Source organism: Elephantulus edwardii, unplaced genomic scaffold (assembly GCF_000299155.1).
Source record: "Elephantulus edwardii isolate Elephantulus edwardi_28Jun2011 unplaced genomic scaffold, EleEdw1.0 scaffold00248, whole genome shotgun sequence".
NCBI classification, from domain to species: Eukaryota; Metazoa; Chordata; class Mammalia; order Macroscelidea; family Macroscelididae; genus Elephantulus; species Elephantulus edwardii.
Window position 1 is genome coordinate 4,104,841 of NW_006399998.1, and position 18,977 is coordinate 4,123,817.

Sequence of the window (18,977 nt, forward strand, 5' to 3'; positions counted from 1 at the left end):
GGGTTTTCATAAATACTTTTCACTATATTGAAGAAATTCCCCTCTAGTCCTATTTTGTTGAGTGTTTTCATCAGGAAAGGGTGTTGGATTTTGTCAAAGCTGCCAGCATTTTGAAAGCTATTCTAGTTCTGAAAGAGTAGCAAGAATTCTACCTTCACCCAGTCACTCTGACTCTTGGCTTCAGAGTCTGATCAAATAATGGCAACAGAGCTCCACTTCACTGCTCTGTAAAGCTAGACACAGTTCACTGGGTACCACATGTTTGTCATCATTAAATGTAAATTAACCTCCTGCTGAGGTGAGGGCAAAGTTAGTTGTGTTGCCTCAACCTAGACCATTAGCCAAAGGTTAATAATATGCCCTACTTCTTCCTCCTGATTACCTAGAATATGCACTGAGAAATGTAGTACAACATATAAAGTTCTTAAGTGAAATGAAATTAAAAGAGACCACGTTTAAGTAATGTCTTGCCTTTTAATACTGCTGAAATTTGCAATGTATAAACTCATCAGAGAAAGTAACAACTGAAAAAGAACTCACCCCAAATAATACCGTGAAAATTATCTCCATAGTCAAAAGAAAGTTACCAAGTAACAGAGAACGGAATTCACTTAAATTATGACAAATAAGTTTAGTTTTCTAGAACATAATTGGATAACTAATTAAGGGTCTATATGAGCCAATTAGCCCTTGACTGTCCTGTGAGCTCAAACAGTAACCTTCTAGACTGAAAATATCTCACCCTAGTTATGTGATAGACACTAATTAACTGTAGATAGCAAAAATCTATCATGAAGTGGGGGCGGGGGGGGCGCAAGAAACAAACAACCTCTAAATTAAGTGTCCTGCTGATGCCAGGACAGTAACATCTTCAACCATTAAAAAGAGCATATTTCGTGGTTGGGCCTTCCAGTTACCAGAGTCAGTTAATTTATTTTACAGGATGAATGATTATTATAAATACAAAAGTATACTTTTTTAGACCTAAGAAAGTTAACTAAGTAGAAGTGGAAAGGGAACAATGTTTAAAAGAAGGTGTTTACCCAGGTGTTTTAGCAATTGTCTATGGGGATCACCTTTAACTTCACATTTCTAGGACAGGGAAAAACTGATGTTCAAAGTAACCAGTAATTAAAGAACAATCTTTTGAACAAAATAATAAATAATTCTAATGGTATCTTCATTATTAAAATATTGTTTTACATATATATAAATATATATATATTTATATCAGAGTAAAAATAGATAGAAATTCTTTGACACTTCTTAAAGAGAGATAGTATTTTTGACCCTTCACCTTGAATATAGCTAGGTAGAAGTGATTTTGTGCTTGTTTGGGGACCCAGGAGAGAATAATTTAAAAGCGATGTATGATAGGTTATTATGGTTTCACAAGAGTCCACAATTAAGGTTGCATAGTGGAATGTACTTGGGGCGGTGGGAGGGGTATGGGGGGATTGTGTACCAGGGAGGGAGTGTTTCTTTTACTTTTCAAAGAGAGAAGCAAACTGGGTGTGGGGAGGGCTGGGCGGGGAGAGAAGTGCAGCAATGAAGGAATGGAAACCCAAAATCTCTGTAAATGTTCATTAAAATTTTTTTAAAAAAAGAGAGAGAGAGAAAGCTTCCCTCCCTGGTTCTTGATTATCAGGCACTTGTAAAAGGTGAAACTACTCTGAAACACTGACCAAATGTTTGGGGAAGATCTAAAAGATAAGTCACCAGCTGGAAAGAGGGCTTGGTCAAGGAAGATACCATCTTGGTCAGCCTGGTTCTGCCGCTTCGGCTGAATACCAAGCAGACAGAAATGAGTCAAAAAGTAAAAATCATGTTTTGTTACTGTTGGTTGTTGCTAAATCTATTCTGAACCATAGTTACTCCAAGTATTACTACAATAGTAATAACTAAAAAAGGGCTTTCGAGGCAAAATCTTTATGGTGGTAGAATATTGGGTCTTTCTCACATACAGCTCCATGAATGTTTCCATCACCAACCTTCTGGTTAACAGTTGAACATTAAATTGTTGCCCTACAAAATTCCTTACACAAAATCATAAGCAAACTAAAATGGCTGTTTTAAAACGCTACTTTTAAGTCCAGTTTATTGGTCAATAATGTTGTTGTTATGAGTCCTCAAGTTAAGCATGACTCACAGTGACCCTATGAGCTATAGACCTGAACCCTGTCCTATCTTGTGCCGTCCTCATCATCACCAACCCTCTTGAGCCTTTTGCTACAGTCACTGTGTCAATTTACTTGGTTGAAGGTCTTCCTCTCTTTTGCTGACTTTTCTTTAACTTTTCTAGCATTATTTCCTTTTCTAAAGAATATCCCATCCTACGAACATGCCCAAAGTATGTGAGATTAAGATTTATTATCTTTGCCAATAAGGAGCATTCTCGTTGCACCTTCTCCAAAGCATATCTGTGTGTTTGTTTGGCAGTCCATGGGATATTCAGTACTTTCTTTTTGATATTTTATTTTAAGTTTATAAAGAGCTTGGATTTCCATTTATTCCTTGTGGCACATTTTCTTCCATGCCCTCCCCCACAGTACACTTTTTTCTTAGGAAAATATGTTCTTTCATTGTTATACAGTCCTCCCCTCAAGATCATTTTATTATACAGCTCTTATTCTGGACTCTTGTCATATCAATAAAAACTAATTATATATTCCTTTTATATAGTTATCTGTCTCTCCTGTTTCAATGCCATGTACATTATTTATCCCCTCTTTTCACAGCTTCCCCCCAATCTCCTTCCCCCCAATGTCAGTCCTGTTTTATAACAGTGGCATTATGCAGTGTTTTGTCTTTCTGTTACTGAGATGTTTCACTCAGCATAATGTCTTCCAGGATCACCCATTTTGTATAATTATTTCAGGAGTTCTTTGCTTTTTCAGTGCTGAATAATATTCCATTGTGTGAATATATCATAGTTTTTCTATACACTCATTTGTTGATGGGCACCTGAGTTGTTTCCAACACTTTGTGAACAAAGCAGCAATAAACATGGGTGAGTATATGTCTGCTTGGGTGGCAGTTATGGTTTCTTTAGGTTATATTCCCAGTAGTGGAATTGCTGGGTCACATAGTATTTCTATTTGCAACTTTTTGAGAAAGCATCATACTGCCTTCCATAGAGATTGCAACATTTTACACTCCCACCAACAGTGAATAAGGGTTCCTGTTTCTCCACTACCTTGCCAACATTTGTCATTTTCTGCACTGGGTGAGATGATATGTTATAGTTGTTTTGATACTCTTCTCCAACACAATGGCATCAGTTTTTCTCTCATCATTATTACATTGTCCAGCTCTTAGAGGTTAAACAAGTGATGGAAAGTGAATAATGGCCTATATCAGGCGTATTTTAAATCTTCAAACTAACATCATCTTCCTCAGTACTTTGGAGGAGTTCCTAACAGTAGACTTCAAGATGAAATATGTCTTTTGATCTCATGCTAAGTTTGTTGACTGTGGATCCAAGTAAGATGAAGTGATTGACAATTTCCAAAAAAAATATGACTTTGAGTGTATACCACCTGAATTTCAGAACCATCTCAGGGAAAGATTGGAGGCCTTGAACACTAATGAGTGAAGACCAGATGAGTTGTGGGAGGATATCAAGGGTATCATCCAGGATGAGTGCAAACGGTCATTGCAAAGACAGAAGAGGAAGAGGAGACCAAAATGAATGTCAGAGAGACTCTGAAAATTGCACTGGAGTGCAGAGAAGCTAAAGCAGAAGGAAGAACTCAAGATAGTAAAGAGCTGAACAGAAGATTTCAAAAGGCAGCATGGAATGACAAAGTAAAATATTACAACGAAATGTACAAGGAGTTGGAGTCAGAAAATAAAAGGGCCGAACTTGCTCAGCATTTCTTAAACTCAAGGAACTTAAGAACATATTCAAACCTCGAGCTGCTATAATCAAGGATGATTTAGGCAGAATATTAAATGATCCAGGAAGTATTAAAAGAAGATGGAAAGAATATACTGAGTCACTGTATCGAAAGGAATTGGCAGACACAGAAGTATTTCATGAAACAAAATATGAACAAGAGCCTATGGTGGTGAAGAAAGACGTTCAGGCTGCTTTAAAAGAAATAGCAAAAAATAAGGCCCCAGGAATAGATGGCATACAAATTGACATATTTCAGCTAACAGATGCTGCCCTGGACGTGCTCACCAAGTTGTGCCCAGAAATCTGGAGAACAGCCACTTGGCCAACTGAATGGAAGAGATCTATATTTATTTCTATCCCAAAGAAGGGTGACCCAACAGAGTGTGGAAACTATAGAACAATATCATTGATTTCACATGGAAGCAAGATTCTACTGAAGACTATCCAAAAATGACTGGAACAGAACATCAGCAGAGAACTTCCAGAAGTCCAGGCTGGGTTTAGAAGGGCTCATGGTAGTAGGGATATTGTACCTAAAGATAGATGGATCTTAGCTGAAAGCAGGGAATACCAGAGGAATGTATATCTGTGTTTCATGGACTATGTAAAGGCATTTGACAGTGTGGGTCATAACAAACTGTGGCTGACTCTGAGAAGAATGGGAATCCCAGAACACTTGATAATGCTAATGTAAAACCTATACTTGGACCAAGGGGCAGTCATCAGAACAGAGCAAGGAAACACTGGATGGTTCAAAATTGGGAAGGGTGTATGCCAGGGATGCGTCCTGTCTCCATAACTTTTCAACCTGGAGTCTGGGATCTATGAGGAGAAATGTGGGGTCAGGATTGGTGGAAGATCTAGCAACAATCTGCATTATGCAGATGACACAGCCCAGCTTGCTGAAACTGAGGAGGACCTGAAGCGCTTGCTGCAGAGGGTCAAGGACTGCAGCCTCCAATATAGTTTGAGGCTCAATGTCAAGAAGAGAAAGGTTCTCACCATTGGACCAATTGGCGGCATCAGGCTGGATGGTGAAGAGATTGAGATTGTTCCCAGCTTCAGTTTGCTTGGCTCCACAGTCAACACTCTGGGTACCAGTAGCCAGGAAATTAAAAGACGTATTGCGATGGGAAAGTCTGCTGTTAGGGACCTCTCCAAAGTACTGAAGAGCAATGGTGTCTCGCTGGAGACTAAGGTGCATCTGATACAGGCCATGGTCTTTGCAATCACTTGTTATGCATCAGAGAGCTGGACAATGACTAAGGAGGATAGAAGGAGAATTGATGCCTTTGAGCTGTGGTGCTTGAGAGAGCATTGAGGGTCCAATGGACTGTTAGGAAAACAAACAGATTCATCCTGGAGAGACAGGATTCTGAAACTTGTCTAACATACTTTGGACATGTTGTAAGGAGAGACCAGTCCTTGGAGAAGGACATCATGCTTGGTAGGGTGGAGGGACAGTGCAGGAGGGGAAGGCCCTCTATGAGGTGGATTGATTCAATGACTGGGGTAATTGGGATGAGTGTATCAGAGACAGTGTGATTGCACAGGACAGAGCAGAGTTTAGGGCTGTTGTACATAGGGTCGCTATGAACTGCAAGCAATTCGATGGCACATAACAACAACAACAAACACTGTATTTTACATAATTGGCCAATAACAAGTAACTAAAACACTTTATCTATGTTGTCAATTATTTTTAAACTCTTTTATGGAAAGCCATTATATAGCAAAGGAAAGAAAAAAGATGGTTTGGGGTATGGTACATAGCAGCCCACTTCAAGCTTTATAACTGCTCAATAATTTACTTTTTTAAAAGGACATATTTATATAAATCTTGCTCTCTATCCTAAAAGACTCATTTATATTTAATAAAAAATCTGTCCCAGTCTTACAATAAGATTAATGATCCAGGAAGGTGTATCCGGTTTATTCACAGGATCCAAATTTCATCCAGCACACTTGACTTTGCATAAATAGCTGGCATGCGGTTAAGTTATAAGGGAGCCTTTTCAAAGTACACAGCACAACAAAAGAAAAATTTAAGAACTCACACTATAAATAAAGTTAAGATCCTAACATGCAGTATGGCTATATCTTTTTCTTGCCAATTCACTTTCTTTTTTTGTTATAACTTTTGAAAGAGATTAGTGCAAATTTACAAAGCAAATTGGCTTTCCAGTCAATAATTTAATTATATTAATTGCAACTCCCACAATGTGGCATCATTCTTTACACTTTTCCTTATGCTTCCTATTTCCGTTTTTCCTTCTTTCCTATCTCTTCTTGTCCTCAGAGATGTTTTCCTTGGCAAATGTTGCTCTCTGGTCTTAGATGGTGTGTTTTCGTATGGAGTGTGTACCATTACTCTTATTCATGTCACAGGTATATCTATTATTTCCCTGAATGCTGAGTCATAAGAGTAGCTTTTTAATAAACTGAATGCTATTTAAATTAAAAAAAATAATACACACACACAAAAACATAATGCAGAGAATGAGTGTATGAAACTCAATGTGCATGAAGAATAAGTAATGTGGAACACAATGCATACGAACTTTGTAAGCAAACCAATAAAAAAGGGGGGGGGGAAGAGTAGCTTTAAGGGTTAAAGGGTGCCTGGTTTGAAATATATTATTCTATTATTCTGCTAACCAAAAGGATTCACATACCCATTGGCTTGAATATATCTGTGGATTCATGGGCAAAAAATGGACAGTCTCCTTGCTGTTATGATTTATAGTCTCAGAAACCTGATAAAGGGCCACTGTGAGTCAGAAGTGATGACAGTGAGTTCTAATGGCACAGGATAGGAAATGATTCAGATCTCTTGTTCATCAGGTTGCTATTAGCTGTACTTGACTCAACAGCACCTAATAACAACAATGACAGTTGTATTGCAAAATCTACCAGCTTCTATCAGACCAGTAAGCCTGGTCTCTCTCTCCTTTTTTTTTTTTTAATTTTGAGGGTTTTCCAAACATTTTTCTCTGGCACATAACAATTATCTACAAACTCCTATTGTGTGTGTGTGTGTGTGTGTGTGTGTGTGTGTGTCATTTGTTTGTTTTCCCAAGGATGTTAGCAGCAGTTGGCAGGCACCTCCCAGTTCTTCTAATGTCAAGGTCATGGAGATTGAGGTTCATGTTCACCAGTCCTTTGAAATTATTGCTTTCATTCATCTTTGATGTCCCTCACTCTTCTTTTTTCTAGTTGAAGAAAGACCAATAATTGTATCTTACATGGCCACTAACAGGCTTTTTTTTTTTGCTTTCTTTTGTTTGTATACATTTTGTTTCACACTATTCTTCATTCTCATTGAGTTTCATACAATCGCTCCCATGCATTATAAAATTAATCACCATTGGAACATGCACACCACTACCCTCTCTTTTCACGTCCCCACCAGATCCTTCCTATTTCCTTTACCTACTCCCTTCACTCACCAAATTGTGCACCTTTGTGATTTCGCTCCTACCCATCCTCAATCCTCTGCTCTCTTAGTCTTTTAAAACCCAAGTCGTTTCTCACCATAGTAGAATATAGAGCACTATCTTTGTGGGCTCTTTTATTGATAATTCACTCTTAAATCATGGACTTTTAGGTCCAAAAGGCAGGAAAGTTCATTCTGCCACCTGAAACCCTGAAGATGTCACTCCCAAGGCTCACTAGTCTCTGGAGATGGTTCATGCATGAACAAAAACACTCTAGTGATTTTTGTTTTGTTGTTGTTGTGTAATCTGCTCAGTTTACAGATTTATTCTGAGATTATAGCTTTCCCACCTTAGAGTTTGGAAGATCCTCTTTCTATTAAATTGTGGCGACAGCAGAGAATTAGCAATGTTCTTATTTAGAAAAATTAAAACATACCTCCTCTGGGTGTATGCATGTGTATGTGTGTGTGTATGTGTGTGTGTGTGTGTGTGTGTGTGTGTGCGCGCGCGCGCGTGTGTGTGTATAGTTGTGTACCGCAGCACAGAAATTTACCCATATACCTCTCTGGCAGATTTTCTGAGGCAATTAATTAAGATTGCCTATATCCTTCCTGTGGAGCGGCTGGTGGCTTCGAACTACATGCCTTCAGGATTGCAGCACAGCTTCTTGCCATTAGGCCACCAGAGAGAGGGCGCACGCGCGCGCAAGTGCCCGCCCCCTGTCTCTCTCTCTCTCCCTCTCTCACTATTATTAAATCTAAATTTCTTGGAAACACTTTAACATGAATTATGAAAGTAGCTCTTCATCTAGGTAAGAACGCATCACAATTTACTAAAGATCATGAGTTAGGGTACTTTGAAGCAATAAAATGCTGTTAGAAATAAAATCAAACACTGAAATAAAATCCTGTATTAAAAGATTCCCTTGTTCACTCCCCACTATCCTGTTAGCCATGATCCTTGTGGCTTCTTTAGGGCTTCCAGAAGCCTATAGCAAGTTACCTGCTTCACTAGTCCTTCATCAACTCACTCCTGCCCCTGAACTATTATTCCTTCACATGAAGATACTTCGTTCCTCTTTCACCAACTCATCCCTTCCCTTCTTAATACCCAACTCTACCCACAGTTTTAATAGAATGCCCCTAATTTGCAGATTATCTCCTGATTCCCCAGGTGAACAATATTCATGCATTCAACAGGACACAACACTAAGCAAATGCCGGACTACTAATAACAAGTATTTTCTCTAGCACTGAATTGAAAATTATTTAGTAGAATGCAAAATATAAATATTATTCATTACCTACTTTGGAAAAACTATAGTCAACAATTCCATTATCCTAAGTATAGATATTTCTACACAAACAAGGCTTCACTACCAGAATTTCATCTGCACTCAAAACAAACCATCATTACCTGTGATTAATGGACTAGAGCAGTGAAAATGTCAAGGAGCTAGATCAGTCTAAACGTTTGATCTGGAAATTCTTCTATTCAACTGCAGATCTGAAACTCACCTAATCTAATAATACTCTACTAAGACTGTAAATTCTACATTATAAGCAAAGTCACTAAATTTCCATCCAGAAATTTCTTCCTTCCGTCATTTCTCCCCTAAAGATCTTCATTATGCTAAAGTACGTCTTTGAGGAATAACTGAAACTAAGACCAAATAATAAAAACGGCCTTTCCAACCCAAAGAAGATAGCAGGGCTAAGACACGGAAGTCCCAAGTCCCAGTCTACTCCCAAGGCTGCATTTACACAACCCCTTTGCTTGGGGTTGAGTGCTTCGGTTGTTTGACTCAGGTCCTCTCTCCTGTTCAAAGCACTCAGGTACGATCTGCTCCTTCTCAGCTTGGATGAGGACACTGCAGTAGCCACAGAGAAATATAAGAGTAGGATTTTTTTAAGACAATGGAAATATATGACTCAACCACTGATTGTTGTTTTTTTGTTGTATGTACTCTCAAGATAGAAATCACTCATAATCGGCCCTCCAGTACATTTTCAGAAGCAATTAATCACAAGGGAAAGACTGTCCATCTTTCTCCTGCAGAGTAGCTAGTGGATTAGAACCAAGTACCTCTGAATCGGCAGTTCAGTTCCTTGTTACTACATCAGTCACTGAAGAGGGAGAGAAAGTTTAACCTTTATGGTCTTTATGAAGCAGTATTCATTTACTGTCCTTACTACCAAGAAAACAAACAAGCCTGTTCTGAAAAGGGTGAAACAAAGTTTTTCTTTAGAGGCAAGGCTTTTGAGGCTCCATCTCACATACTCTGGACCTGTTTCCAGGAAGAAGCAGTTCTTAGAGAAGGACATCAAGCTTGGAAGGATGGAGGGACAGCACAGAAGAGGAAGATCCTGTAGGAGATGGACTAACACAGTAACAAGGGTAATGACGGTAAGTGTGTCAGAAGCAATAAGATTGGCTCAGGATAGGGCAGGTTTCAGAGCAATTGTGCACAGGATCGCTATGCGTCAGAGTTGATTGGACGTCACAAAACAACAACTCATACTTTATAAATTTTTCAATCTACCCTGTTGTTTTCTCCCCTCTCCAATCAATCTCCTTGTCTATAATACTAGCTTTAATTCTTGTCTTACTGGATTTCTCTTGCATATTTAACTTTATGACTACATCTTTAAAACTCCATTTCCTTAGCTTCTTTGACAGCACATCACCAAGTCTAACAACACGCGTCTCCTCATAGAGCCCAGCCTCTCGGATAATGTGTTCTGCATACAGGTTGAAAAGGTATGGAGATAGAACACATCCCTGGTGCACAACCTTCCCAATTTTGAACCATTCAATGTTGCCCTGCTCTGTTTTGATGACTGCCTCTTGGTCCAAGTATAGGTTTCGCATTAGCACGATTAAATGTTCTGGGATTCCCATTCTTCTCAGAGTCAGCCACAGTTTATGATCCACACAGTCAAATGCCTTTGCATAATCAATGAAACACAGGACAGAAGGAGAATTGATGTCTTTGAGCTGTGGTGCTGGAGAAGAGTATTGAATGTACCATGGACTGCCAAGAAAACAAACAGATTCATCCTAGAGAGAGTTAAACCAGGCTACTTCTTGGAGGCAAAGATTCTGGGGCTTCGTCTGACATACTTTGGACATGTTGCAAGGAGAGACAGGTCTTTGAAGAGGGACATCATGCTGGGTAGAGTAGAGAGACAGTGCAGGAGGGGAAGACCCTCTATAAGGTGGATTGATTCAGTGACTGGGATAATCGGGATGGGTGTGTCAGAGGCAATGTGAATGGCACAGGATAGAGCAGGGTTTAGGGCTGTTGTACATAGGGTTGCTATGAGTCGCAAACGACTCGAAGGCACATAACAACAACAACAATGATTCTCAGTCACTCTTTAAAACAAAGAGAGTGAACAACCTAGAGGCTAGAAACTGAGAGAGATGCCCTGGACATAAGAGATCCACTCTTGGAAGGCATTAGGGAACCCTACGTCAAAACAGGCTAATCAATGTTCAGAGATCATAGAACTGATGACCCGCTCACAGCATCTTACCATCACTGCCAGGACAAAGGAGGGCAGCTGCAGCTTGCTGACAAAAGCAGAACAAGTTTCATGATCACACTGTGACTTACATTTCTTCTGCAATGTCATTCACATCAATGGGGGACTAACTGGCTTCTAAAGTAGACAATCAGTCTTTTTATCTAGCTAAAACAGCTATTTTCTTTTCTAATAAATGGATGCGGCAAACAATGACCACTAAAATTAGCCAACGGTGAAGGCTTTTCCAACCTATAAAGATAGTGTACTGCTACTGAAGGTTAAAGTGAGAGTGGGAGTTAAGCTGAAGGTTATGATTGAGTTAGAGAAGGTTAAGAGTTAGGATTAGGGTGAGGTGAGGGTAGGATAAAATGGAAGATTAAAGTTAAGATGAGATTCAGGGTAAAGTTTAGGTAAGGATAGGTTGAAGATTAGAATAAGAACTAAAGTTAAATTAGGGTAAGGATAAGGTGAGGGTAGGAACAGGGTAAAGTAGAGTGAAAGAGTAAAGCAAGGTAAAATTGGGGTGTGGATCAAAGTAAAGAGAGGGTGAAGATAAGGGTTAGAGTAAACCTAAAATAAGGTAAAGGTGTAAATTAAGGCACCATCATCACATAACCAGTCTGTTGTCCATTGTATGATCTTTGTCAGCTGCTCATATTTCTATCTTATGGAAATCATATACCCTCCTCTCCCAGATGTCTATCTTCTCAGATGAAGGCAGTGGCTCTTTCATTGGAAGTTATTAGGCCTATAAACTTTAAGACCATTTCTAAGCCTAGAACTGATGGTATAATTTGACTAACCTCAAAGAGAGCTTAAGGCTGCCATTGTTTTCTGATGTGTCCTGAAATGCTAAAATTCAAACATTCACTTCTATGAGGATATGGGAGCTCTGGTAGCCTTGTGGGCAAGGAGGTTGCATTGTCAACCCTAAACACACATGGTTAAAGTCTACCAGTTTCTCTAAAGGAAAAAGATTGGCCATCTCATTCTCAGGTGATTTACAGCTTCTGTAGGGTCAGGTATTGGTGGACTCCCTTTTGACAGCACCTAACAGCAACAACAACATGAAAATATGATTGGGACAGATCCTCCCTCTAGCTGAAGTGGCTATGGCACAATCGTCTTTAGTATCATGGGTCAAAGAAATCACTCACAATGTCAGAAATCCTTGACTTGGCCTTCTGAGATAAAAGTGGATGGGCTCCCATCTTTGACAGCAGAGTCAGAGTCAAGAATGCCTCTAGGCTCTAACATCCTCAAGCTTCTGCTATCTCTTTGAGCAGCTTCCCAGGATCAGACATCCATAGACTTTCAAAACTTCAGTCACAACCCTTACATCAGGTTAAGAATTATTACACTAGACTGTAAACTGGTATGGATCTTGAAAATAGAAATCTTTCTTTGTGTGTGTATTTGTATCCTTCTGACAGTAGAACCAAGTATGTACTTACAATACAACATCATGGTAAAGCTTAATAAATGTTGCTTTGATTAAACAAATGACTGAAAGTTTTCTAACTATAAGATAACAAATTTCCATAAGGCACTGAGTGTTAGAGGAACAACTTCTTTTACTCTAGGCACTTTTAAAATATTTCTACTTTAAGACCTTTTTTTTTTAATGAAAGAGCTATCTAGATTTCATTTCTTAAACACTATATGAAACTTTAAAACCTAAAAACACTGATGAACACTGTGATATTCATGTGTCAAATGTGTTAATGGTTGGTTACCCAATGCGGGCAGAGTGGGGTGGAGCTCCCAGATTAAAACAAGCTTGGAAGTAGGAGTGGCATCCACTTCCATAACAGCTTGCCTCCGGAAATCCTATGAACCTGGAGAGAGGATGAAAGACACCCAAGCATTGAGGACTCTCCTTCATAGGGTTGCTATGAGTTGTCTGCGACTCGATGGCACTTAACTACAACAATATATGAAACTTTATTCTTTAAAGGATGCATGTCCTTTCTATAAAATCACATAGTGCTGACTCAGACATTGAGGAGGAGTTGGATGTGGTGTTGACCAAGATGAAGCTTAATAAAGCGCAAGGACAGATAAAAACAAAGACTGCCATTTCGACACAAAGCACATCACCGCCCTCTTACTCTCCACCCAGAGGTTATTTCTTGGGGATAGGGGCCAACTACAGCTCCTAGACCAACAGAGACATCCACTCAATTTCATAAACACAGACTGGTTATTTATGCTGAGACTAATAACAGATGATGGCATGAATTCTTTAAGTAAAAGGGTGACCATGTCCTCAAGGAGCTCACAGTCAAGTAAGGAAGGACATAGTGTTCACTGTGATGGTTAACTTTATGGATTAATTTAATGGCTAGGCTACAGTGCTCAGTTGTTTGGCCAAACACTAACCTAGCAGCCTTTGTGGAGTAGTTACTTGATTAAGTAAGGAGAGTTCTGATGGCCTAGTCCATGCAGAGTTGTGCTGCTGACCTAAAGGTGGCAACTCTCGGGCCGTTCAAATCTACCAGCAGCTCTGAAGGAGAAAGATGAACAATCTTCCTCCTCATGAAATTAATAGCTTCGGAAACTCACTGGAGGGTCAGCTATGAGCTGGTTCTGACACAAGAGCAATATGTTTGAGTTTTTTGATAAGGAAAAAAAGATTGAAGACATCTTTAATTTCATTTTACTTGGATCCACAATCAAACAACTTAGTGCACTGAGCAAATCTGCTGTCAAGAACTTCTTAAAAGAGCAAGGACATCAGTTTAGAGACTAAGGTGTAGCCACAGTCTTTACAATTCATTCATATGCATGTGTAAGTTGGAAAATGAATAAGCAAGACTGAATAGTTTGTGCCTTTGTCTTGGCAAAGAGTACTGAATATACCATGGACTTCCAAAACAAAAAAATAAACTTGTCTTAGAAGAGGTACAGTTAGGGTACTCCTCAGAACCAAAGATTGTGAGACTGTCTTGCATACTTTTGGCATATTGATAGAAAGTACTAGTCCTTGGGAAAGAGTATCATGTTTGGAAAGGTGAAGGGTCATAAAATGTGAAGAAGAGCCTCAACACGATGGACTGACACAATGACTGCAAACAATGGAATTAAGTACAGTTGAAACTGTGAGGATGGCACAGGATCAAATATGTTTCATTTGATAGTCCATTGAACACAGGGTCACTGTGAGCCACAATCAATGTGAAGGTCCCTAACAACAATAAGTAGAGCAGATTACTTTGCACAAAGTACTATAATCACCTTACAATGTAATGTGAGGTAAAATCCTTCCATAATTCAATGTATTGTGATTTAATCAGTCAGCTGAGGTCCTATCAGGGAAGCATGCATCTTAAATCTAATCACTTCTAAGTTATAAAAAGATCAGAAGAGACATGGACACAAAATGGGGAGAAAATATATGAGGTCTCATTTTCAAGAAGAGGACCACCAGCAGACACCAGAGTCAAAAAGAGGGGCTCACAAAAGAAATCAACACAACCAAGACTCTATGCAGACTTTTAGCTTCAAGAACTGAGAGAAAATAAATTTCTGCTCTTGAAAGCTTGAATTTTTTGTTACAATAGCATTAGGTACCTAAGACAGTCAATATATGACAATATGAAACAGTGCTGCACCAGTGACATTATCAAGCATCTCAAGAGCATAGAAGACAGAGAAATGAATTCTGCCTAAGGAGCTCAGGGGAGACTGGATAATCGCTGGACTACTCACCAAAAGGCTCCATTCAAAGCAGTCTGATGACATGCTTCCAAAAGGTCACATCCTTGAAAATTTAAAGAGAAAAATTTACTCTACTTCCTCACAGTTGCAAATGAGTCTGAACCAACTTGATAGGAAATAACAACAACAATGAAGCTTAGTTCCATAGACGAAATGATATATCAACTGGAGTGAATAAAGAACAAGAGTTGACTAAGAATGTATGCCCAGGGGTAGAATTCTTAAGACAAAAAAAAAAAAAAAAAGAAAGCGACTTGATAATAGATACCTGTCTCTGTCTCTCATGACTTGGGCTAAACAAAAGCAACCTACTAATTTTAACAGTTAACAGTTTTTAATCACTTCAGATTTCTCCTTTAAACACAGCTAAACTAGACTGATAATCACTTTTGAGGTTTCTCAAATTTATCCATATCCATTTCATCACCTACTCACAGCATCTACAAAAGTGGCCTGCTAAATTTTCAGAAGCAGTCAAACTCTTAAAACAGTAATCACACCACAGGAAACTTACCTGGTAGAGATCACCTTCACCTTGAAATGCTCATGGAAGACTATGCATACTCCCAGTCCCCTAAGGTAGGTGTGACACTTTATTGCTGCCCCAGTTCACATTTCACAAAACATTATTTTTTATTATTATTTTTATCTTATACTGATTTGCTCACAAAATTTATATGCATTTGTTTCACACTGTTCATTCATTCAAACTGTGTTTCATACAAACATTCCCACACATTATGTTTTATAAAATCAATCACCATTGGACCTTGCCCATCATTATCCAATCTTTTCAGGTCCCTGCCAGATCCTTCCCATTTCCTACCCCCCTCCCTCAACGCAGCAAACTGTGCAACCCTGTGGTTTCACCCCACGCATCTCTGCTCTCATCCCTTCCTCTGTTGGGTCCTCATACATGTTTTACTAGTAGCAGTGGCAAAGTTTAGCTGGGCAGCAAGCAACAAATACTGGAGAAGATGTGGAGAGATGGGAACTCTCATACTGTCTGTGGGGTTGTAAAATGGTACAGCCACTCTGAAAGACAGTTTGGCATTTTCACAAAAAGTTGAACACAGAAATTCCATATGACCTTGCTATTCCACTACTAGGTATATAACCCAAGAAAATTAGAACTGAGACACAAATGGAGATCTGTACACCAACATTCATAACAGCATTATTCACCATTGCAAGAACATGGATATAGCCCGAATGTCCAAGTATAAATGACTGGATTGAGAAATTGTAGTATATTTACTCTGTGGAATACTCTGCAGAACTCAGAAGCAATGATTTCTAAAAATACTACAAACTTGGGAGAGGTTGAAGAGGATTAGGCTGAGTGAAATAACTCAGTCTCTTAAGAACAAACACTGCATACGACCATTATTGTAAAAACAGGATAACCACAAAACATCTTTAGTATTTTAATGTAAGTTACTATAACTCGAGCTCTGTAGCTCCTTTTATATAAAACTATTTTCAGTAACTGTTAGATATCTTATATAAATAACCAGAGTTTTACTATACAACTCATTATGCTTACCTCCATGGGGAAAGCTTTGAAGTTAACTGTGTGCTCAGAACCACGCTGGTTTTCTCTACCCCAGTGAAATCTAACTTCATATAGTTCAAATTCATGGCCTTGAGGCAATGGTCCTCCTGACAGAACTGGAAAAGAAAATAAATTCCATTTCATTAGATCTCAAACACATTTCTTAGTATAACATTGGCAACACTGGGATATTTTTTGCTAAAAGTTCTCAGGAGTTACTGGAGATTAAATCGATAGAGTCCAAACCAGAACTCTCTCATGACTGTGAGGAAAATTTAAATGGTCTAGGACTAGTGGAGGGAGCTCTGATGGCCTGCTTCATAAGGAGTTGCACTACCAACTGAAAGATAGGTGATTCTAATCCATCAGCTGTTCTGAGGGAAAAGGATGGGCAATCTTCTCACGAGATGAATAGCCTCAGAAAACTCGCTGGAGGGTCAGGTAGGTTCCTAATCATACCCATAGCCATACTGAGAGCTATGTACTAGCCATTCAGGTATATTAAACAGCCAAAGACACTGAAGTATTTGAAAATATATGTACATTTAGATCCAAGAGTAGATCAGGGAAACACACACAGTAGCTGTAGCTACCTTCTTAAGATTTAAAGGTAACACAGACCAAGGATATGATCTGAGTGTCAGACAGACCAACAGTTAACTGTAGATTCCTCAATAAATCAGATCACGTTTGCAGACCATCCATTTGTTCTAGCTGCCTTTACTGTTTGAAAACAAGTGCAGGTGACAAAAAGAAAGCAAGAACTAATACTAAGTCTAATTTTTAAATAACACAATCACACAAAAAGTTAGATCACCATTAAACATCACATCCAGTCTCAATAAAATAATCCCAGGAGAGAGAGAGAGAGAGAGAGATACAGAGAGAGAACACACACACACACACACACACACAAACCATAGTAGTCATCGGTCATCTCCCTAGGGTCTTCAGAGGCTGATTTTTCCTAAATAGGTCAGCAAGCCTTTCTTCTGAGGCACATCAGAATTAATTCAAACCTCTAACCTATAAATCAGCAGCCAAGCATATTAAATACCTGTACTACCCATGTTGTTGCTGTTGTTGTTGTCATTGTTGTTAGGTGCCGTCATGTCAAATATGACCCATAGTAACCTTATGAATCACAGATTTGAACCCTGTCCTATCCTTTTCCAACCTCACACTTCTTGACACATTAAGGAAGTCACCATGTCAATTCACCTGGTTGAGGGTCTTCCTCTCCTTCACTGATCCTCCACCTTTCCAAGTATCATGTCCCTGTCAAGGAATAGTCCCTCCTAGCATGTTTGGCGTAGGTTAGGCAAAGCCTCATAATCTTTGCCTCCAAAAACATTCTGGCTACACCCTTCCCAAGACATATTTGTTTTTTCTTTGGCAGTCCATGAGATATTCAGGACTCTTCTCCAATACCACAGCTAAAGGCATCAGTTCTTCTGTCCTTATCATTGTCTTATTCATTGTCCAGCTCTCAGATGCGTAGCAAGTGATAGGAAAGAGCACAGCCTTACTCAGATGCACCTTAGTCCTCAAACCGACATCATTACTCCTCAATAATTGAGAGGTCCCTAACCGCAGATTTTCCCAGCGCAATATGTCTCCTGACTTCTGGTACGAGGGTGTTAACTCTGGGTCTTAGTAGTATGAAGTTCTTAACAGTTTCAATCTTTTCTCCATCTTTTATTATGTCACCTATCAGTTCATTGGTAAGAATCTTTGTTTTCTTGACAATGAGATGCAATCCATATGGAAGGTCATATTCTTTGATCTTCTGCAATAAGTGTTTCAAGTCCTCCTCGCTTTCAGCAAGCAAGGTGTGTCATCTGCATAAAGCAGGTTATTGATGACTGTCTCTCTGATGCCACATTCCTCTTCATATGGTCCAGCTTCTCAAATAATCTGCTCAGCATACAGATTGAATAGGTATGGAAAGAAAATACAACCCTGATTTACCTCCCTCTTAATTTTAAACCATGTCATATTCCCTTCCTCTGTTGGCACCATGGCCTCCTGGTATATTTACCATCCATTGGTTCAAATAAAACACAACTGTAGGATGACAGGGCTTTTATCCCTTTTTCTTATTTCTGGGTAAGATTCAAACTTTATCTTCAACAGGACATACTGAAAGAGATGAAAAACATTTGTACAAGCATTGCCATGAAGCAACTGAACTTTATCTTTAGTTAAATACTCATAGGTAAACGCTATACTGAGGTTTGTTACAAACAAATGGTTATCATCATCACAAAGGCTATTTTAATTCAGGGCACTTTTCTCCCCAAAACTCTCAAGTTTAAATGGTGTCATCTCACCACAACAAGATAAAGGTAAATAATCCAATAGAAAAATGGGCACAGGATATGAACAGATATTTCACCAAAGAAAACATTCAGATGGCTAACAAGCACATGCAGAAATGTTCAAAATCCCTAGCTCTAAGAGAGATGCAAATTAAAACAACTATGAGATATTATCTCACCCCAGTAAGAATAAGAAAATTTAACGGAACAGCAAGCAACAAATGCTGGTGAGGCTGTGGAGAAACTGGAACTCTTATTCAATGTTGGTGGGAATGTAAAATGGTACAACCACTGTGCAAGGAGGTATGACACTTTCTCAAAAAGTTGCAAATGGAGATACCATTTGACCCAGCAATTCCACTACTGGGAATATACCCCAAAGAGAACATAACTGACATCCAAGCAGATATATGCACACCCATGTTTATCACGGCTTTGTTCACAATAGCAAGAAGTTGGAAACAACCTAAGTGCCCATCAACAAACGAATGGATAGAGAAGCTGTGGTATATT

The 18,977-nt window shown here is 39.0% G+C and overlaps 1 protein-coding gene across 1 annotated transcript in view; it reads right to left on the minus strand.

Moving 5' to 3' along the window:
• Positions 1 to 18,977, minus strand: part of CA8 (carbonic anhydrase VIII) — a 194,297-nt gene that overhangs the window by 156,410 nt on the left and 18,910 nt on the right. The window contains exon 3 of the mRNA XM_006899232.1: positions 16,135 to 16,259. Coding sequence (XP_006899294.1) covers positions 16,135 to 16,259 — 125 coding nt within the window. The remainder of the gene's footprint in view (positions 1 to 16,134; positions 16,260 to 18,977) is intronic.